Raw genomic sequence first — 24,463 nt, 5'->3', positions numbered from 1 at the left:
GTCTGAGCCATGAAAATTTTCAGATTCTTTAAACGATCTTTCACTTTTTAACATTTCTATACATGAATTCAACCAATTTTGTGATTGCTGAGAATATGATATGATTACTGATATTTTTTCAAAGGGGAAAATTTTCCGGAAAAATAAAGCGGAAAATTTTCCAACTCACATCACTACTTATAACCAACATCACGGTTTACCCAGTCCTGAAGGTTTCTGAAATTTTAACGACAGGAATTAATTTCAACTTTTTTGAAAAAAAAAAAACAAAAAAACTATGGAATACATTTAAGAAGAGTGGAAAAAATCAATCACTATTTCAATTCGCAAGAAAGACGAGAAAACTTATTGTAATAATTAGCGAGGCATTTCTCTTAACATTATATTAACAAGCTTGATTCCATACGCTGATAAAATTATTGGGGATTATCAGTGTGGATTTAGGGAAATCGATCAACTATCGACCAGATATTTACTACTCGATAAATACTCGAAAAGAAATGGGAATATATTACCCAGTACATCAGCTTTTTATTGATGTTAAAATGGTTTACGACTCGGTTGGAGGGAAGTATTGTACAATTCTTACAGAATTCGGAATACCGAAAAAGCTAGTTAAATTAATTAAAATGTGTTTAAATGAATCCCAGAGTAAAGTCCGAGTAAAAAAATTCTTGTCCACGAGCTTGAACGTCGAGAATGGTCTGAAACAAGGAGATGCGTTATCGCCATTATTATTCAGCAAATTTCCGGAGTACGCTGTTAGGAAAATTAAAGATAGCAACCAGGCCATAGAGCTGAATGGTATTCACCAGGTTATGGCGTATGCTGATGATGAAAATTTATTAGGGGGTGATAGGAGAACAATAGAAAGAAATACATAGGCCTTACTTAACGCTTGCAGCGACTTTGGTATAGAAGTAAATGCAGAGAAAATTAAATACATGGAAGTTCACTGGGATCGTAAAACGGCAAATTGTGGATGAGTTAAAATATCAGATAGTACTTTCGACAAAGTGGATACTTTCAAATATCTAGGATGAATATTACCAGACCAAAATCATATCCACAAAGAAATTAAATGTCGACTGAAATCAGGAAATTCGTGTAATTATTTAGTTCAAAATATTTTGTCGTCGCGAATCCTGTCGAGGAATTTAAAACTTAAAATATATAAAACGATAATCATGCCTGTTGTTCTGTACGGTTGTGAAACATGGTCGTTTGCGATGGGGGATCGGACACAAGAGGAACGGGAATGGGGGAAACTTCATAACGAAGAACTGCATAATTTATACGGTTTACTAAACATCGTTACGGTCATCAAGTCTAGAAGGCTTAGGTGGCAGATCATGCAATCAGAATGGAAAAGGGTAGGACCGCTTTCAAAGTTTTAACTGGAAATCCAATCGGAAAACGTCCATTAGGAAAACCTAGGGGCAGATGGGAGGACAATATTAAGATGGATCTCGCAGAAATAGGAATACAAAGTAAAAAGTGGATCCAGTTGACTAAGGATAGAAGTCAGTGGAGAGCTTTTGTGAACGCGGCACTGAAACTTCGGATTCCATAAGCCATAGAGAGAGAGAGAGAGAGAGAGAGAGAGAATATATTTGTTAAGCACAACTGCACAACAACCATGAGTGAGTTGTTAGTTTTTGCACTTCTGTCGGGAAGTTCGAGATTCAACCCGAAATTCAAGCATTTTGAGAAGTTTCTCTTAATTCCATCTGTGAATGTAGTGATAGTGCGTGTGCTGTGAATCCTAGCCGACTTCGTTTATCGTTTTTAAATCGTTGTTATTACTAGTTACCAGCAGTAACGTATTTGCGAACGGTTAGGGTAGGAATGTCTTACAAATTGAAGCCTGTACCCCGAAATTACGAAATTTCGAAAACAATCAAAATATTTGTTATGCCTTTCCTCATAAACCTGAAGCTTTCCTCAAATAAAAATTAGGTATTTTTAGAAAAAGTAAACATTAATATGGAAAAAACCCTCCCAAAACACTTTTCTAAATCCGCCACTGATTATCGTATAAAATGGTCTTCAAGGTTGTATCCGGAAGATTATTGCTGAATACTAACAAAACGAAATATTAGTTATGCCTATACTCATAAACTTCACGCTTCTCCCAAATAAGAATTAGGAAATTTTAGAAAAAACAAACATAAGCAGAGAAACACCTCCCAAAATACTTTTCTGAATCCGCTACTGATTATTTCTATAAAACTGTATTCAAGGTTGTATCCGGAAGATAATTGCTAAATCATTGCACAGCTACAGTATAACAAAAATGTTGAAGTACGCTCTGACAGATATATTGACAAACGTACACTCTGACGGATATATTGAAAAACATAAGTTTAACTTATATGCTAGAAGCTAGAGTAGGCCTACTAATCTTTTAAGAAATGAAACACGGATGGCTGAAAAGAAATAACGTAGAGAAGAAAATATGTTTATAACTCAGAAGTTAAAATAAAGTTAAGTATCCTCTACAATTGCCCTCAAATAATACGTACTGTATGTTTAATTTATAAAACATGTGCTCCATCCATCATGATGGTGAATTCCAGAGCGAAATATAGTATTTAGGTCATGAAATCTTATTTAACTTTAGAGTATACTATAAGAAAGCGATTCAAATAGAAAAATCATAAAAATGAAAAGAGCCAAAATTTCCAAAATTCTCGCTTTTTCCCCCCCCAAAAAAAACGGCTTTTTATGTGCATAAAACCATCGATTCAAAAAAGCCGACTTTTTTGCATCTAATTTCTTGTGTGCTTACAGGTGCAATTTCGTATTGTATATTCTAGCGTGTTACCGGTACGCAATTTACAGTTAACATCTACATATATTCCGATTTCTTGTATGTTCCTCTTTCGAAATCAGAATTTACATTTCATCCCCTAATTTTGGGAAGCTCGTGCCCCTCCAAAATGGAATAGTGCTGGACCAATTATTCGTATATGGGAAGATACCCTGTATCGAAACTTATTCCCTTATTTCTGGTATAGTTATTTCGCTAAGTAGGATTTTGCCATTATGCAGTTTCATAAAAACAATTTAGTTAAGTAATACAGTAGAGCGTCGATTATCCGAACGTCGGTCAACCGAACGACCGCTTAACCGAACTGTGTACTCGCTCGCTTAAAGGATTTTTTTAAACGTTAATTTTGTGTACTGTGTGTATTTTTCATTCAAAATGCGTATGTAATATGTACATATTTTTGTTTAATAAACTGTACCACATACTATATATTCCTACTAAAGTTGCCTTTGTACGTTACTTTGTAATACTTAAAGAGATGCCTGTTTTTATGAATAAATTTACTGTACAGTACTTCTTTTTGGCAAATAAACATGTACAGTTCGATTATCCGAACAAACCAGTTTTCCGAACACCCATGTCCACCAATTACTTCGGATAATCGACGCTCTACTGTACTTACTTTCCTACGATTCAGAATAAAGATAATTTTACTAAGTGAGCTATAGTATGCTTCAAATTTAAATTCAAATTATTAATAAGAAAAAGTGAGGGAGAACTGGAAGGTACATGTTTGAGAAAATTGGACCATTTGAAAGACGTACGAGTAAATAAAGTGATTCGCTAAAACAAACATTTATCTTATATATCTGAGTGCCATGCATTCCATTAGTTTAACGGAATACATTGATAACATAGATATAATAATATATATATACTTTATTGCCATTTAATAACGTAATCAGAACCAACTGTAATACAGATGTCCCATGACGCAATGCATTCTTAATTACATTGAATATAAATGGTGCGTTCGGAATCATACTTTTTCTTTTGTGATATTTTAAATCCCGCCTGCCGCAGTATCTGAACCATTCGAATTATACAGAGTAATAACAAAGTTCTGTTACTGCCTATCGCTGTCCACATATTAAGAGATTCTCGCATTGTATTAATGTGGAATCAAGGTAGAGTACAACTTCGATGTAGTGTGACTATGTATTCCGGACTGTCTGTCCGTTCACCATCGTTTTTATAACAGACTGTGATTTTCCTCAATGTGCGTTGTGAAATTCTCCACAATATTGCTCGTATGATGGCAGTAAATGCAAGTCGAACAGCATTCTTAAGTTCGTCAGCTGTCTCGTAACGTGTTATAGCCACCTTTTATTTTATGAACCCACATAATGCAATGACGCAAGATCGAAGTGTAGGCAAATGAACAGAACCATGTCCAATCCATTTATCAGGAAATACTTCATTGGAATATTCTCTAACGGCAATAGCATAATGGGGCGGTACTTTGTCCTGCTGTAACCATACACGTCCGAACACTTCCCGATCTTGCAGATATGGAATACACCATTAAAGGAATACCTACCAAGTGGGTTCCAGACATTGTGACCCAGTTCATGACACGTGGTGGATTGTGTTCAAATTCTTCATAAAAATGTGGGTTTTGTTTACTCAATAAAAGTTCCTGGTTGCATGCACTGCGATATATTACACACTGCCCGAAAAAACATTTTCTCCCTTGAAGGAAAAGCTGTAAAGACGTTCAGCATTCGCCCACCAGCCCGCTGACTTTTTGCATGTCACTATCACAAAATTCGTTTAGAAACGAACGTTTAATTGCCTTTAAGTGCAAATCCTTCTTCATGTGTTTTCGTAATGTCCAATATGGAATAAACAATTCCAGTGACCGCTTACGAATAAACTTTCTGGCGAACTTTTGTTTCTACTCGCGTTAGTGGTCTTCCTGAGCAAGACTTATCTTCTACGCAACCAATTGCAAAGAGCTTTTTCTCCCATCCTGGCATGCCCAATGATAGAGTATTCCGAATTATTATTCTCAAATTGCCATTCATGTTAACATTTTGGAAAATTTCTGGAAGCTTTAACGAATTTATGGCCGCACATGAGTATATTATCACTTGATAATATATCATTCTGAAGATAGTGACGTAGTAATTATGAACGTAAGCTAATGTTATTATAATGATGTGCTTGTTATTACGATATTTGGTAAGGGTAAATGATTCTCTTTTAAACTTCTGTTAGACTTTTATACAGTCCAGATGGTAGAAGATTGAGATTAGAAAAAATGAGATGAAATCTTTGAGTTTTACGTCCCACGGTTATGCCGGTTGGGCTAAAGGAGACGGTGATTATGAGAAATGAATGAAATGGTGGAGTGAAGAAAGTGGGAGGAAACGGGAGAACCCCGAGAAAACCCACGCACACGGTGTTTGTCCACCACAAAGTTCACTTGGCGGGGGCTGGGATCGAACCCGGGACCCCAAGCACCAGAGATGAACGCTCTACCACTGAGCCACCGCGGCCCCCAAGATTGAGATTAGAATCACTGGACACAGCGATAATATATCCACTTACTGATTGAAGTAAACTCATTTTGTACAAGGAAAAACTAATGACAAAATGGTAGTACAAGGTAACCAATAACGTTCCTCCCGATTTTGAAGTTCCATTAATGATGTGCTCACAGAGGAAATGAAATGGTGCAGGTTCCTGGCAAGCGATCAGCACTAGGTCTATCGATCTTCAGTAATACAGGGATGTTGAGTACACACATGACAATGGTCATAGCTCGTCCAGTGTCGAATACCAATAGAGGTATCGAAGCGATTTCTTCGGGTGTGTTTGATGAATGAACCTAAAATTACTTGTTAGCAGCTGCAGCAAGGCGCCGAATTTGCGAGGCGTTTGGGGAGAATGCCATGAATTAACCCACCGGTACCAATTAGCTCCAGAAATTCCCTTTGGGGGATTTCGGATGAACCTCGCAGTGAACAACATGTGCTGCATGACTAGATCTTGAAAGCAGCCATCAAGAAACATAGTGGTCTAACGTGTGGTGAACTTGCAGAAATGTTCCACGTTTCCGCTGAAACAGTCAGGGTGCACCTGCATATTACACGGAAGTTATACAAGTTAAGCAAGTCGGCACCCCATATATTATTAGAAGATAATAGTGAACAGCGAATGACAGTCTGTTTGTCCTTGCACACTCGGCATCTGGATATACACATCTTTGATCGCTTGCTCACTGGTGACGGAAAGTGGGACCTTGACACTTCCAACCGTGTTAGACATTGGTTGTCGCCACATGACCCTGTTCCTTATACCTCAAGACCGCCTCCTCATCCACGGTAAGTTATTGTCTCTCTGTAGTGGAATTATCAGCAAGTGGTGCATTACGATTCCCTTGCACCTGATCAGACGATCACTGCTGACCTCCACTATCAGAAAAAACCAGCATTGGTGAATCGCAGGGGTGTCTTTTTCAGCACTAAAATATCAATCCACATATGGCAAAGAGGACCCGGGAGACAGTTTAGCCACTTGGCTGGTGACACTGTGCCATGCACCATATTCACCGGGCCTTGCGCCAACAGTTTATCACTTCTTTCATTTCCTTGCCAAACACCTCCGTGGGAAATCCTTCGCTAATGAATAATACACGTGGAAGGTATTTACGAACTTCTTTCGATGCACGACCAGAGTATTGTGCAGCTTCAAGAAGAAATTGGATGCTGATGAAGATTAGTTCGAAATCTAAAGCTACCTGCCGTTCACTCTGTTGGTTTTTGTAGTCACTTCCCTAGAACTGCAGGAACTTTTTGGTTACCTAGTTTTGTACGCAGGAAGAAATTACATAAATGTCTGCTTTTTAATAAATATGCTGAGTAAGAGTAATTGGTACCGTCGCAGTGCACTATTTCCCTTGTGTTTTGAAGCTTTTGTTTTTCTGCTCCTTATTTCAGTACATGAATTTTGAAGTTTCTCTCTCACACACACACTACACAAAACGAACAAACTTTCAAGCACTATCTTGCAAGGAGGGAGGTCTGTATAATAAACAGAACTATGAACTAGAAAATACATGTGTTATTCATTGGTGTACCATAGACGATATGCTAAAGTAAATAAGTCTTTAATAATGACTCCTTACTTACTCTTTCTTGAAGTGCAGCAATAAGCTTTAACGCTTCTTTAAACAGTAGCCCAGCTTCATGCCTGTCACACTTTTAGTTTCACAAAAAGTTTGTAAGGTAATCGGACTTTTTTTTTTTTTTTTTTTAATTCTTGTTCTTTTTGCACTTTCATGTGTAGAACTGCAGATATAACTCCTATTACATTACGAATATTTTGAACATTGGAAGCATTAAGAAGGTAGACATTATGAAATTGAAAAATACAGTGAGTGTTCAAGGACGTAGGATATCGTTTCTTTATTAAAGCGTAAACTCTACTAAACTCTCCACTCATGGCTTCAGCGCCTTCGTAGTTTAGTCCTAAATTGTACATGTTGAACCCGATACTATTGACGCTTTTTTCCATCACTTTGACAGACCATTCTCGGTGACATATAGAACAAACTTTTCGATCAGAAACCAGATTGTCTTTAAGAACGTATTCATTCAAAGTCACGAAGGCGCACGGTCAGGGAGAGCTGCTGTGTTTGAGGAACGTCTGTTGTTTCGTCAGTGAAAATACTGAAATATTTGCTTTGCTTTACTTTGTCCTGAGTTTTAAGCTATAAATAAATGTCTGAACTTATCTAGCAAGGGATTATGTACATTAGCGCTAGTGTACACGGCGTTTTTAGAACTTCCGTTTTAATGTTCCTCGAGAACTGTTTCTCCAGAATTGACAGTGCATCGAAGGAGACTTTGGAAGTTCCTGTCGTTCTGTTTTGGAGTTAACAAATCAGTTCGACACCAGTCTTTACTTTCTCGCAAAGATAGATTCTGCTGACCACGTAAACCAGTATTTCCCACGATAAGTACAGGCATTTTTTTCTGTATTCCATTTCTCTCTCTTCCTATTTGTCAATTCTTTAGTTGGTGCTGATTATTTCTCTTCATGTAAATTTGCATTGACGCCTTATTTACCCCTCCATATTAATGGTAATTGTGATTTTCATGTTGTTTCATTGATTCTAATGCTTCGTTCCTTAAATTATAAAAATAATTTGTCAAAAACACGCTTAGAATTTTAGTGGCCTGCTTTGTTTTTTTTTCTGTAAACAGATCGTAAATTACACAGAACAGACATCTTTCGTTATGGGAGTAGGAAATCCAACTTGTGTTCGAGTTACTTCCTTTTTTTTTTCTAAAAAAAATATTCTTGTGCTCTCTCACATATATAAACTATAAGGCTTCATAGATTCTATTTAACAAGTAACCTTTTCTAAATTACCTAATTTACACCAACAAAGTTTACAATTTATTTAGGACAGAAAAAAAATATTTACTTTCACATTGGAGAGAGAACTCGACTACTTTATGTTGACGAACTGTTTCTTCTTTAGTGGCTTCGTTTGTTTTTCTGTCGTAAATGTTGCGTATGTCTTGTTCCGCTTCCATGTCAATAACTTAAGATGAATAACTGTAAACCAATTCAAAGCAAACTGCACTGATTGAAATAAAATCACTGTTCACCGCAAAACATGATAACGACAGTTCGAAATGGAACACCTAATAAATTGAAGTTTGCCATCCTCAAAATAAAGGTAAGATTGCCACGCCAGTCTATTTAATAATAGATGGAAAATTATTGTTTGATAATTTTATTGCTACTTCTCAAGCATAGATTGAGTCACCGACAAACGTTGGCGATCTGTTGTGTGATTCACGAACCACAGATAGCTAAGTACGAAGAAAAAAATTCCAAACTCTAGTCTCTAGCAATCTGTTCACAAACGATAAGTTGTTATCAAATTCTCAGCGCCAAGTCTGGTATTTAGAAGTCAGAATCAGGACTCGCTCACCTTCATACGCTGCCTTGGAGACTATTGGTGAATGCAACAAATGCTTACTGTTAATACGTAATTTTCAGAAATAAACAAATCTACGATATATATATACCGGGTCATTCAATAAGAACGTACCGGGCCTATATCGCAGCTAATGCTGCACGTAGAGCCTTCAAACAAAAAATCGCATTACCAAATCGTATGTGTAGATTGCAATAAAAATAGTAGCGAGACCAGTGGCGTCTCGTGAATACTTCCAACGTGGGGCAACTCCAAAATTTGCCATGGGTTTTGTTGGGTTTCTCCCTTCTACCTTCATCGTTCCAATATTATTATTATTTTCACCATCATCGTTTCATAGTAGATAATTGTTGCACCATAAACTAAAAATAAATAAAATAAAAATAAAACGTTTTGATAGTGCAAATTTATTGCATTGAAACAACTACGGCACCTATTTTACTACTGTTTGCTAAGATTAAGTACAATAAGTCAGTAAAAGTTACTTCATAAAGTTAAAAGAGGATTTGAAGGTGTGATGAATGTGATTCTCTCTCAGTAATTGTACATTTCGAATTTAAAATGACTTTATATAACGGTTTTCTTCTAATCACGATAAGGTTTTGATTCCAACTCCGGAGGAAGTCGTTAAAGGTTATATGTCTTTTTGACTTTTTTGTAAAAGAGATATTTTCTTGTTTTTCAAATTTCTTGTGCAGTGATGTAAGTCTAATATTAGTTTCCCTGTCAATTCCCTTTACTTACCTGTTGACACAAATTGTTAATTTTTAGATACAGATTCACGTTTATTTATTTATTTATTTTTTTTTGCGTTTGTAAGTAATTTTATTTTTTCGTATTCTCGATTTGAGACTGATAGTGAAGTCTTAAAAAGATATTTATTTATGATGTTAGTGGTCTGTGACTTGCCTTGAGGGTATTGACTTCTGTCTCAAGGACTTGAAATTTTTTTTTTTTTTTGCACAATATGTTTAGTACTTTGTTGCGGATAACAACATAACCAGGCTAGGGTCACCTCGCATTTCTTCGTAATGTATTGCTTTCACACCGAGGTGTAACACATCACCGTTACACAGCGTTGTTCATAAATACTTTCGCCATTGTTAAGTAGATTTTCACCTCGGTAACTGGCCGACATCGTCCTGAACCGTTATCTTATAGAAGGGCTGGTTTAAATGTAATGAAAAAAAGAGACGATAAAACATGAAGATTAATACAAACTAAAAATTAAAATGAACATAGATCAAACCTAAATCCACCAATCAGAATTAAGAAATTACCACTGAACCATTGCTATTGCTGTTTTCTTCGCTTTATTATTTAGAACCATGTGGAGAATTCAGTGGAGAGTTGTTTCACTTATGGTTGTTTTTATTTATGTATTCGTTTATTATTAATACTCGGGAAACAACTGATACATAACCAATGTCTGTTTTACAAAGTAATAATGATTTGAACCTTTCTTAATTCTTTACATAGTAACCCAGATGTAGCATTAAAAAGTACTTTTCCTTGAGATTATAGATAGAATAAACGTAAATTTTGAAAGTAATTTTGCAGTTTTCTATTGTGCGTCTTTTAGAGTGTTTGTATAATGAATGATATTTTTCTTACTGTTTTCAGACACGTTCGTTTCACTCAATCTGATATCTTGAAGTCTTGAGTCTTCAATGTAAACACATTCTTGTGTCACTTAAACTGCTTTAGATTGGTGCAATATTTCTTCAGTTAAATTTGAAATGGAAAACGAAGTTGAACTTGCTGAAGAGTGCAAAATTAAATTATTTGATAGTAAATTAAAAGAGAAGATCAATATTTCAGCAATTTCTATGGTATATTTGGAACAAAACAAATTAGTAGCAAATGGAAGTGAAGGATTTCATGACAGACATATAATTTTAAATGAATCTTTGGGACGTAAAAGTAATATTTTAGAAGATAGTGATCATGATGCAAAAGCAGATTGGAAACTTACTTCAAAAGCAGTATGTTTGATCAAGCGTTTGTCAATATCTGATGAATTTAATGCCTCTACACGAACTACGGAAGAATCAAGCATCCATAGGCATGGTATTATTGGAAAAAACACAAAAGAGAACGTTGAAGATAATGATTTTCGAGAACTATATAACGACTATCAGAAAGCCAGGTAGATTTTTATTTACGGATCTCTTCATTTTTCCATAACTTTTTCCAAAGTTTTTCTCTGATTTATGTACTTGCTAACTACCATTTCTTTGTTAATTTTAAACTTCGTTAACTCACCTGTAGAAAATGTAATAAATGAGCCGACACTTAATTCAATGAAAATTTCTCTGTCATCACTTAATGGCAGTGTAAGTTCAACTTATTATTATTATTATTAGTTTTATTATTATTAGTTTTATTATTATTATATTTTAAACTGGCAGAACAACTGCAGGTGTGTTGTATATAGCAATAAAATCGTTTTACTGACTCACGGTAAGACATCGATTAGCTCCGAATTTTCACATCATTGATATTGTTTTACTTTTACTGACTTCCATCAAATGTATTTTCGTTTGAAAATATTGGTTGTGTCGGTTCTTACTAGAGACAATACAGATAATTACATCAAAAATAATCCTTTTGTAATGTTAACTGTGCCCGCTCTTACAGAAATTTAGTCTTCAAGGCTTTGTTAATTTACATGATTGTCCATTTATGTTGATATGTTCTTGTAACTTTTAAAGTAATTAATTAAAAAGCGCCGAAATATTGTAGTAAGCTAATATCGATAGTAATAGACTGTTGGGCCTAATCTGCGGTACTGTCAGGTAAACAAGTGTTGCCGAAGTAGCAAAAATTTTGTTTTTTAAATGACACTGTCAGGTTATAGATATTTCAAGTACATATCAAAGGAAAGCATACAATACACATTTATTATTTAATATTATGAAGTGTGGACACTAGGGTATCACAAATACCGAGAACTATCAACTGTTGGGGGCTTCTACAACATTAACAACTCAATTGAGACCGAAAGGGGAAAGCATATCCAACTTACCTTAGTGTTGCTTACCACGATCACCATAAGACGTATTTCAAAGAAGTAAATTCAGTTACAAGCAATCGAAAGTGTTATGTTTTCAAGGAATTTATATTGAAAACGTTTTTACATAAATATTACATATAATTTCTTAGATAGATTTGAATGAAGATCATAATGCTTTGTAAAACAAATTTTCATCTCGAACATTTCCGAAGATGTAAAAAGGTTTGATAAAGGTTGCTATAGTGACTTAATGTGGCACATTTGTAGATACCTTTAAAAACAATTCTTGTCTTCAAAAACAATTCGTGTCTTTCTATAGTACACAATACGTTATGGTAAGTGCAATTCCGAGTTCTCAGGCTATGTTGCAAATTATACCACTATTTATCATATCCGCGGAATAGTTTGAAATATCAAATTACCGTAAATATCATTTGGTAATTTATATGGATTGAAATGGATCTGTGTAATTGAATGTGGTACGTAATAGGTTTTCGAGAAAAGCATTTCGAAAAAGTCAAGTTTTCTGTTCTTCGGAACTGTATTCATATTAATTTGAAATACGTAATATGATTGTAATAGTAGAACCTAAGGTGTTTTGAATAAGCATTGACTAGTCAGGTTCTTTTATGTTATTACTTATTTAGAATCCTTTAAAATTTTGCTATCTTTCAAAGTGTAGTGTTCTTAGATTGCAATGTAAATGTCAAATATATGTTTTTGTATAATTGGAAATTGTATTGCGTCGTAACCTGACGTAGTTGCATTTGAAAAATAGAACTTTGTGTTGGCAACATTATTAAACTAATGTTGTTGCAGAATATATCAATCAATGATTCCTGTCGGTATTTGCAAGGTACATAATTTCGTTATAATTAAAATTTGTCCGTAAAGAGAACAAACTTTGAGTTTTCTTTTCAAAGACTATAAGTTTCCGTCAAAATTATTACGAGAGGAGGCAATACACCATGTTCGACATTTGTACTGTTCTTCGAAACATTGGTCATGGTCATTGATAATAAGTATATCCAAAATAATCTTAAAATTGAGTTAACTGTCAGGAAATTTGCAAACCCTTACTATTTCATGGCTATCTTAAGCTTAGGAAAAGAAAAAATAACATCATTCTGTAAACCTGGACAGTATTTTTGCTGATTTAGTATTGCCATTAAATGCTTAGTATGGTACAGTCGTATGGTGCTGGAACAGTGCTCATATATTTTGTTTCTGGAACAAAATTACAACATATTTTAGCTCTCACTAAGATGCATTTTATGTAGTTGTTAAAGCGTTATTTAGATACCCGTGATTCTTACAACGTCATTGCTGCATGAAAATGTTTTGTACAAACAATAATAAGTATCTTAGATATATTCTTTCCTAGTGATGTTATAATGGTATTATTTGATAAATCCGTTTTCTTTATTGACGTATATACCTGTATATATATATATATATATATATATATATATATATATATATATATATATATAATTAATAGCAATTCCATGTGATGTTAGGCGTTTATAAGATTTAATAAGATGTTTCTACAGAAGTAAACGTATACATACAAGAAAATTTATACATAAATTTTATGCAGAATGCAAGTTAGCCCTTTGACTACCGACGGGAATTATGCACCCAAGCGATTAAGTCAAACATCGTTGGGAACTTGTTTTTAGACAATTCTAAAAAAAAGCATGTTGTTCTCCCATCGGCTCAGATGTGACCAGGAGATTGTGTTTAGTTTCCAAAACTGTGTTCAGATGTCAGGAATATCCTACATTAAAGGAGTCGTACTTATAAAAGAATGTCCACATTTTAAAAAAATGTAGTTAAAGGGTTAAATTACAGAAGTTATCTATATCTGCTACAATGTGTGATACTTTATGACGTAAATAAACTACAAATCCGCCTTTCCGAAAGTTCGTTTCATGGCCGATCCTTTTTAGCTTACAATGAGGCCGCACTCGACTATTTATTTATTCCTAAATCATGCAGTATCAATTGTCTTGCCATTCTCGTTTTGTAAGTGTTCAGTATTACGCAGATAGTATGTTGAAGTTGTGAACCATGTAGTGAAAATTGTTGTTTGTTCCGAATTTTAAATTTATATATTAAAAGTTCTGTTTTTCTTATATAAATGTCAGTACTGAGTGCATTTTGGAACAAAGTCATGCCATTTATATATATCTAAGATAGGGTGGCAAAATACTGTGACATAAGACCAACAAGAGGCAATCAAATTCGAAAATTGAGTGTGGCAAAACCAAAGTTATTATTGCTCTTAATATGAAAATGCATAATAGCACAGCAGATAGGCAATTGGCTAAGATTCGGGAAGCAGAGTGCATAAAAAGTGGAAGAATTGGCAGATGAGGTCGAAAAATGAAATCCTCTCCTAGACAGAACTGCACTGTGGCGGTTCTCTTGTAGACATGTCTCAGGCATCACAAGATCTTACAACGTGTTGACCTGAAACATCTAGTGTCTATGTTTGTTTACGTACACTGAGGAAGAAGATAAGATCTATGGATTTGAGCTCAAACAGGGCTCTCAAGTAGCCAAGCCATGATTTACACAAAAGCAATGGACAGGGTGTATATATAAGGGTTCCCACTTTCTTTCTAAAAAAAAAAAAAAAAAAAAATCAGGACGTTTCGAGGACAAATCATTAATTTTCCAGGACTTCGACACAGGAAGGTATAAGAGGATTGCAACTATAGGTTCTAAACTCACAACAATGATATGAAAAGTACAGTAGCTTATGCAGTGAATATGAGTGCAAGTACAGCATTAACCCTAGGAACACCAAGTTATTTTTGGGTTACATGAAACACCAACGGGGAGGGGGGTCATCTGAGGATCCCAGCATAAAGCCTGTCTCAGACGTGACTGAAGTAAGACTGCGATTCACGATCTAAAACTCACGACCTTAACGATCGTGTGAGAGGTACCTTGCCCTTAGGTCAGGTTGAAATTTTCTGCTGTCTTTATTTGGATCCTGACTTAAAAGAAATAGAAGCAGTTTCTATTTTCTTCTGAACTTCCATACAACTACCAATCAGAAAAGAGTAGCACCTGACGACATTCAACTTTATTTCCCGCTGTAATTTCAAAACAATGCTGCCTGGACAAGAGAAACATTAATAATATTAATAGAATCATATGAAAAATATGAATTTTTAGATAATGTGAAGCACGATTTATATATTTTTTTTTAAACTGCAAGAATAGAGGCCTTAGAGAAGGTATGCAGTGAAGTAAGTAGTGTCCGCCCGAACACAACAGTTGTGAATATATGTAATTAAATCTTTTAAAATAATAAAAATAGGTTATTTAAGTATGTTGTGCAACTTGTATACCAAAAATTGTAACATGTTTTTAAAAATCGTACAGGCTTACTTTACTCCGATCCACACACGTCCAGCACATGTATTTTCATTCTTTGTACGTTACATTTTAATTGTGCACCGAGCAGATTTACGAACAAATAAAATATATTTTTCGTACATGGCATTTTCATTGCGTGTCAGTGTGATATATACAATTAGAGGAAAAAGGGAATTATAAGTTTTTCAACTGAGTATGGAGTTGTGTGATTTCTTTTCTATACACATAATCTCTTTCTTCTTTAGCGAAGCTGCTTTACGGATAGCACTTGATTTTGCCAATAAAGTAAAGGTAGACTTCTGCTCTGCTTCATGTGCAGGCTGGTTTTCTTCAGTCTCCAAAGCTTCACTTGCTTCCATCAATTTCCTTTTCTTTCTCTGTAGCTGCTGTACAAAATTTTCACTTATCTCTCCTCTTGGTCTGCACTTGACACAACCCTTCTTTCGTAATGTTGATTGGAGTAGGATCTTTATGGGAAAGTTATCATACACCAATCTCAAACCGACCAACGATTTCTCCTTCATAATTTCAACAAGCACAACTTTACTTATGCTGTAGCCTTGTTCGACAACAGCCTGTTCATGAAACAAAATCAAAAACTTCTTTATGACTAACAACAAATCATTAAATTCTTCCGAACTATCCAACAGTATTGTGTAAAAGCAATCCAGCCCGTCAGAGTCCAACTTATACCCAACAAGTGTTTCTTTAAACTGCTCAGTAAATTTTCCATACCAAACAAACAACTGACAACAATCTTTGGATGTGGCCCATTTCTTCTCCAATAGTGACTGAAGGACACTATGGAACTTTATGGATGAGACACTGTCTGGATCTAAGCATATAAGCTCTCTCAGAAGTCTTTATTTCAGTGGACTCTTCTGTATGACATACAACAGCAATTTGCACAGGAATGTCTCGCATTCAACTCTAACCTGGAGTTTTTCCCTTTCAGTAACGTTCCTCTGTTTGCATGCACTATGAAGACTGTGCAGTTGCTAATCTTAAGTCCACATTTAATGCATTCCTCTTGATGCTCTTTGATGGGGTGAGTTGTGATAGTTTAGCAGCAGAAGAAAATGTCCCAAGAACAGATTTCTGGATGATTATACGTGTCACTTTCATTCCAACTTCCTACAAATCTTTAGCTAGGGATGGAAAAATCTGACATTCAATATTTCTGTAAATTTCAAGGACATTTCCAGGACGAGTGGGAACCGTTATATATATACGTTTACTGAGGTTATATTTTAGTCGGCCGCAAGCATTCTTTGAGGGATATACATTTCTCTAGAATTTTGTCACAACAACTTTCTTGCTCAGTGTACAGAATCAGTAGACCATCTGCACGTTACACGAAACAAACACAAGCTAGCTCGAAAGTTGGTATACAGTCCCGTACTGATCGAACATGACATTTTATATCATTTACTTATTGATACCCATACAGGTATTGACTTAGTTTCTTTATTATTTGTTTCTAATTTATTCAAGGCAATAATTTAAATATTTTAATATATATATATATATATATATATATATATATATATATATATATATATATATATATATATATATATATATATTAACGTCAAAAGAAAAAACTTGTTCTGAGACTAATATACAGTAGAACTCCAATTATCCGAACTTTCACCATTCGAATCGCTGATTATCCGAATTGCTTTCAGAATTTCAGAAAAAAATGAAGACGGAAACGTACTGCGGTTCGCAAAATAATGACTGTGTCTACGCGCGCTATTGTTCTTCCTTTCAGGAAGCTAGTGTAGGCGCAGTGCTAACATTATTAGGATGATGAGTCACGGTCTCATAGTGCAGTTCTGTTATTGGCTGTCATCCGTCGCCACGTGGCCGGCCCGGCCCACCGTTCACTGTTCGTTTTGATTAGTCAGTCAGTGTGTTGTTGACTTGCTACTGGAACGGTATTCTTTCCTGTCGGTGCGTTTTTCGTTTGTGAGTGCGTTTCGTTGTTCACCATGACTTCTAAAACAAAAAACGTGTTGTGTTATCGTTCACGGATAAACTAAAATCATAGACGAATCAGGTAAAGGCCTTACGGGTAAACAGTTGGCTGAGATATATGATGTTGAACAATCAACGATTTCAGATATTAAACGGAGCAAACCTACACTTTTAAACCAGTGCACGAGCTACCACTGACCTTGTATATTATTATTATTATTATTGTGAATAGTAAGAGTAATAATAATAATCAAAATATGCATAATGATGAGCAAAAAGTGGTTGGTGTGTTTTGTTTGAACTTTTGTTTTGAGACCATTTATGTTTGCCGCCGTAAATGAAATTCCATCATACATTTGCGCAGTTAACTTTTTGTGGATTGTATTCGTGAAATGTTAATTTTACCAATGTCATTTCATTCAAGAATCGCTACTGACTGTGGTTGTCATTCCGTATCAGTCTTCGTAAAAATTCTGAGTATAGCAACGTAACGCAAAAATGCAGACAGTCATTATAATTGTTATGTCTTTAATCGCAAATTGAGCGTTGTGTGAACGCAAACGGTTATTGAATGAGTCCGGTTATTCCATACAATATTTTTCGTTCATGAATTTGCTTCACGAAATATGTAGGCCTACAGTGATTTTGCTATTTGTTCTTAAATCCATTAGTGTATTGATTTTAGCCTTACAAAAAACGTTCTATAATCAATTTACTTTGTAACAAAAATAAAAATTGATAATTTTCTTCGTCGCATTTCATTTTCCCGATAAATATTACTCCCAATGCTCACCAGAGTAATAGAAGTTAACACATTCTCCAATGTACAACATTGTCTGCGGGCCTCGTTTCGCAATGGTTGGCGCAAAATCAACGGATTCAACTCAATGTACATAACGGAATAAGTAATTAAACTACAATAAGAAGGATCGCAGAGTAAAACACAAATATTGCATTGGGTTGACGGAAAGCTCTACGAAATGATATCCCGAAATTCTCTGATAGATCCAAAATGGCTGCTATCTCATTGTTCGTAGATTAACGTACAGAAACCGCTCCAAAGAGAGGAAACTTGCTTGGTTGCTATCCCGTGCGTCGCTGGTATACTCGTACGGAGGAGCGTACGTGAGCGCGCTAGCAGTTACTTGTTTCTCTTTGCTGGAAGACGACGCAGTTTCCCAGATGTTGTCAAAACATCAGTGTTCACGAAAGCGGAGGGTTGCGTCTTAAGCGTTAATGGCTGCCTTATATGTATTCAGGTTTGCAAAAATATAGAGAAACTAGTTTCCGAAAAGAAGATAATGGACTGCAAACGTATTATTTTAAATTAACTTATAAGTTTTATATTAACTTTCTTTATTAATGTTGCAGGACTACCACCGGTAGCCTCGGTTGCCCATAATATACTCCATTGTTTTAAACTTCGTGTCAATGCTTGGAAACGAAGGTGGAAGTCCTCCAAGAAAATCAATGAAGGCAGCAACAAACCAAGGTTTAGAAGATGCCGTTTTCAACTGGATTTTGCAGCAGCGTTCTATGGGAAACCCAATTACGTGTCCGATTTTTTGTGAGAAAGCTCCAATTTTCCGAATTTTAACATACATACAGTAATCAATTAAAATAATCATTTTTTTCGAATAAAATCAAATTATCCGAATAAGACCCGGTTCCAATTGATTCGGATAATTGAAGTCCTACTGTGTATATAAAACTATTCTTATTAGAGTACAAACACCTCATCCAGTTACTTTCCCGGTGGTAAAGTGCCAAGGACCGACGATACGTTACCACGTTGAATAGAAATAGATTTGCGCTGTATTAAATAAGATGTGGAGCGAACTTCGCCGGAAACACAAGTAATGCGTCTTGCTACCTCTAATGAATTCAAGACTTCTTGCACCTCAAGCATCACTGGTTTCAGTAGCGATTGGAGTGAAAACAAAACTTTCGAGAAGGTGGTTGTATTTTCTTTGCTTTTCAGCTTCTCTACGATTAGCAACAGCTCCAACGTTCATTACTGACAGAGGGAGACTTGAATGAGCGTATGTATCAGCGCATGTGAAGTCCGGCAATGAACATTTTCCTCTCATCCTAGGAACCAGTGTCATACCATCCGGTCGCTTTCCATCCGAACGACAGCAACCAGAAGATACCCTTATTGAAGTAATTCCAGCTGTGTTAAGGGCTCGTAGCAATACATCATTAACGGAGGAGTGGCGGGCGAATCTACCAGCTCTTTTCATGCATGAAAGGCCATTCAGGCCACGTTGGCTAACCTCATCTCCACAAACTGAACAGCGATGAGGCTCACAAACAGCTAAATCTAACATAAGGCAACTGCAAGTAGAAAAGCTTTCATTAGACAAATAAAGGCCTAAAAGCGCATAAGGTATCGCCATCAACCATCCACCCGCTTCGGGAGATGAGGCAGCAAGGAGCCTATCTTTATCTTCCGGAAGCACAACAGATTGTAAGAGATGATTATGTAATTGAGATGCAACTGGTGTATACCAAGATGACTGATAATACATTTGCTAAATTCTAGGAGGTTTGTATCTGCTAAGCTTGCCCACTTACCAGAGCCTTTCTGAACTGAACCATCTGGTCCAAACAATAACCCTGTGGAAGGAGAGCTTCGATTAAACGCACCGATCCTAGTGTGATGATAAAAATGTAGGAATCGCCATATCCACAGCTCGTCGAATACCAAGACCGCCCAAGCCAACAGGTAAACGTGCTTGCTTCCAAGAGTCGTCATTTATTGAGCAGTTCAGAATTGATTCAAGGCCGGTTTTCAGGACAGCATCATATTTTTCCAGCAAAGAACTCTCATGCCAAGATGGAAAGCATCGTAAAACATAGGTTAAGCGAGGGATTGATAAAGATGCCCGTGAAAGGAAAAAGGCTGAATGGGCTGAAATTGAGGAAAGTCGAGGCAAGAACAATACTAAATTAGATATTTTATTCATTAGCACGTTCGTGAGTGCATCCGATGTGAGAGCAGAAGCTAGAAGACAAGCATTCAGAATTGTTAGAGGACGTATGCCTGGTGCAGCCTCATTAAATCTAAAAATTTCGTCGAATATAGTTTCATCTGTTCCAAGACAACCCACCTCGCATTTAGAAAAGTTAAGATGCAAGCCAAGAAGTGATCCCTTCTTATTTATTTCTATTAAGGATGAAAGAACCACCTTGGGTTCACCACCAATTGTTCCATCGTCTAAGTACCAAACGTTTAATTCGGTATTCAGTGATTGAATTAAAGAGTGAATAGTTATAGCGGAAAGTGCCGGGTTGAGAGAATCACCTTGTTGTACACCTCTCTAAGAACAAATATTGTTTCCGTCGAAAAACAGGTCAGTTTGTTGAGCATAGCATTGATAAAATACGGATAAATTGAAGGAAAATTATTCATCACTGCGGCAAGCATAGTATCCCGGCGAAGCTCATTAAATGCGTTACGAAAATCTTACTTTACAACCGCCTTAGTAGCACTGTGAGTAGAAGGAAAATAAACTCGGGTTGCGTGAACAGCTACCTCGGCCCCATTAGAAACACAAACACCAAGCTGATGGGGGCATAAAAAGTTTTTAACTGACTCACGCATTCTAAAGCATATGACTTTTGCCGATATTCAATGCCAAACATTCCCAACCGCTATGAGCCGAATACCACTATCCTTTTTTCTCAGCGCTGTAAGTTTGGCACCGAAAACCAGCGGGCGAACTTCCATTGGTATTTTTCCAGAAATGATTAAATTAATTGGTCACGAAAGGGTTTTAGAAGTTTTTCCTTCGATTCCAATATTTGACAAGGAAGAAGGTCTTTAAGAATTGAAGGTCAAAACCCGTCTAGGTCTCCCGCGCTGCATGACAGAAAGGAGTTAATTGCGTTTTGAACCTCCATAATCGAAACTCCTTGAAAAGTGTGTTGATCATCAGGGCGATCCGGCGCATGAAATTACCAGGGTGAGCAGGATGTTTCTCCAACAGGGTCTCCAATACAGAGGTATCCGGAGCCGCAACCTTATCATCAGAAATTAAAAGACGTACTGCTCCACGGATGTCACCATCGGCAAGTTTATTCTCTACAACCTTCAAATTAGAAAATTTATAGTTTAATCGAGATGTGTTCATCTTTGTGGAAGGCCAGGTTAAGGCGTCATGGCCATGTTGCACCAGAGGCAAACTCGCTGCTTCACCCAAGAAGTTAGATTCTTAACTTTATCTGATTGTTTGGGAGCACTTAAAGCAACAAATGGAAACAGGCATAGGTTGATCCAGTCTTTTGTATCATTTGAAATTGTTATATGATTTAACACCTCTACGGGTGCACCTCTTGAAACACGTCTTAAAATATGTGTCGAGAACCTCAGTGCAGTAATATCTTGCCCAGGTTAGAAATCGTCAAAACTTTTGTGTTGTTACTGCAGTTAATGTCGGTAACCTTTGCAGTTTTACTCTGAAGACAGGCATTAAAGGTGATATCAGAGCAAACATCACCATCACACGAAACCGGATGCTTCTTACCAATATGTGTAGCTAAGCCTCTGGCAATTATATAATGCTTTCCACAATGAGGACAGGGCAATGCATTAGCACTACTAGAAGCATCAGGGAAACAGTTACCATTGCTAGCACTTGGCACTGAATCAATGTTTGTAAAAGCTGGCATCTTTCCAGCTTGCGAAGCACATCCGTCACTTGATGATTCCATTAGTTTAGTTTTTTACGTAAGTTTGTTTCAATTATATCCATTTTAATTAAATAAACCATTTTATAAATTAAATATAGGCGTTGTTGTTTTAATTTCAAAACATATTTGAAAAACTAACGAATGTGTGACGACATTTTAACTGAACTTTTGATTAATAAAATCGGGTCTCCTGAACCGATTTAAACGTGGATTTCGTGAAATTGATTCTTAAATATTCAATGATCCACTGATATTACTTTCGTGCACCAATTCACATGTCTCCCTGCACTAAAACTCAAATTTCGTGGCGTTAAATGAAACCTTTGGCATCTAAATCAACAATGACAACAATAACTATATATTTTACTAATATATTTTCATTTATACGTTAACCTCGGAACAGATCGAAGCAAATAAATTCATTATTTAAATAGAGTAAAATGACGTACAACTCAGGGCTGTATACCTACTTTTGCACCACTCTGCCCTCATAACAAGAGCCTCTTGGTTTTAAAAGCCAGATCAACATGTGAATGGCATTGTTACGCTTGTTCTTCGTATGAATGGACATAAAAAATCAAATTATATATAGATATATTTAGTCGTAAGATAAATATGGAAAGGAAGACCGAATAATAAATCACACTGCGAAATATTTTATAAATGAGGAGTATTTGCTCTTCCGCTCATGTATAATTTTCAAATTTGTACGATTTCCAGAGGAGCGGCATCTTACTTATTTTCAATTTATGATACAATATGTAGTGCAGAATATTTGTATTTCTACAATTTGCAATATTTCTCAGCGACTTCAGTTTCTCCGTAACTAATGAAAAAAATGTAATTTCCAAGAAACCTAAAGATTTATTTCTAGAAACACAAAGTATGTCCAATGAACGAATATAATAATGTGCTTTTATTGTATGTATTAGAAAAAGACTACCGTATTTCTATACAAACATGTTAAGCAATTGCCATGTAGAAATCTCTGAATATTTTACAAACTGTTGTCAATAAAAGTTCTCACGCCCCCGTCAAGTGAACTTTGTGGTGGACAAACACCGTGTGCGTGGGTTTTCTCGGGGTTCTCCCGTTTCCTCCCTCTTCATTCCACCATTTCATTCATTACTCATCATCACCGTCTCCATTAGCCTAACCGGCATAACCGTGGGACGTAAAACTCAAAGATTTCATTTTCTCAAAGATAAAAGTTCTCACTTAGTGGTATTTTCTCTATTGCTTAAGGTATGTTGGTAAGTAGTTAACCAATCTAATTCCTGGGAACAGAAAGTATTACTTTAAATATTGCAGTATGGCTGCCAATATGTATCCTAGGATGTTAATCGAATGTATCCTAAATTTCTTTTGTTTGATTATCTGCATTTTCAAGTAGAAATTTATGATACTAACTCATGCATGTAAAAAGATAGGAAGGAGGTTGCCCAATACACTCTTTTAGAAGGTTACCCACGTTATAGTCTCCGAGACATATTTTCAATGAAGAATTTTTTTAAATTTAATTTGAACTAGTATTTCCTTTAACTCAGATGCTCACAAGTGACTTTTTAGTAAACGAAATACTTACATTGTGTAAAAGAAACTATATTCTAAACGTATTTATTTATTTTTCTTTTAAAACTAAAAGCATAAAATTCTTATAACTTCTTTTTTAATTGATGACTATTTTACGTATTTGGAATCTTAATCGATCAACACACGTAACAATCTAATTCTACAAAACAAAATATTCATTAATTTCTTGACAGGAACGTAAATTTGTGACTTGGAAACCTTAATAAAACACAGTTTAATGGGCGAAGGTACCGTCAAATGGGGTGAATAGAAACACATTTTTGGTCTTAATATGCTAATGAACTTCAGTAAACGTCATATTAATTTATCAACTCCACTTTTCTTCACCTTGATTTTTCTTAATGTTTCTATTGACCACATGGATAGGGGTGAATAGAAACAATGACTTTATTTTCATTGTTGTTTCTTTTATACTGTTGGAAAGGTAAAAAGAAACAGCATATTTGTTCAAACGAACTATTTATTTGATACCTGCAAGATATAGGTTCAATAAGACCAGTATTACATAAGTTACAAACTTACAAAACAATACAATGCACAATATAGGTACAAACGACCATACAGTTTTGATGATATTTGAATAAGATTTAAACCCCTGAAATCACCAGGGAAACTTATCATGAGTTGAGTTGATTTTGAGGTTAACGTCCCGTTCAGCAGCGAGGCTACATGAGACGTGGACCTACTGATTAACGTTGAATCAGAACCACATGAGTTCCCGCCGCGAATCGAACCCGGGTCTCCCACGCCAAAGGCGCGTACGCTAACCGCTTAGCCACGAAGGAGCCCGAAACTTATCATATACTTAAAGCGTGCTGACGAACTCCTAATAAAACCCAACAGTTTCGTAACAATATCCTCATGTAGTAAGAACGATTCTTCAGAAGTTTCTAAAAATTTCATTGTTTATGTGCTCTCTTATAAAACACTCCCACTTATCCATCATGTTCACATTTTCGCACTTGGGTAGTGAATAGTATCATCGAGCTTTAGT

The 24,463-nt window shown here is 35.8% G+C and overlaps 1 protein-coding gene across 12 annotated transcripts in view; it reads left to right on the top strand.

Moving 5' to 3' along the window:
- Window positions 1-24,463, top strand: part of LOC145662289 (uncharacterized) — a 179,330-nt gene that overhangs the window by 12,261 nt on the left and 142,606 nt on the right. For 10 of the 12 annotated variants that reach the window (XM_081727805.1, XM_081727814.1, XM_081727776.1 and 7 more), the window contains one exon: window positions 10,416-10,941. The exons of 1 other annotated variant lie outside the window; for it this stretch is intronic. In XM_081727805.1, the coding sequence (XP_081583931.1) occupies window positions 10,532-10,941 (410 nt within the window). In that variant the 5' untranslated portion in view covers window positions 10,416-10,531. Of the gene's footprint in view, window positions 1-10,415; window positions 10,942-24,463 lie in introns of those variants that run through there. One more of the 12 variants, XM_081727712.1, reaches the window with a different exon arrangement.

The sequence above is a fragment of the Thermobia domestica genome, chromosome 1 (genome assembly GCF_964235325.1).
Source record: "Thermobia domestica chromosome 1, izTheDome1.hap1.1, whole genome shotgun sequence".
NCBI classification, from domain to species: domain Eukaryota; kingdom Metazoa; phylum Arthropoda; class Insecta; order Zygentoma; family Lepismatidae; genus Thermobia; species Thermobia domestica.
The sequence above is the reverse complement of the archived record's forward strand: the minus strand, read 5'-3'. Positions and strand labels throughout refer to the sequence as shown.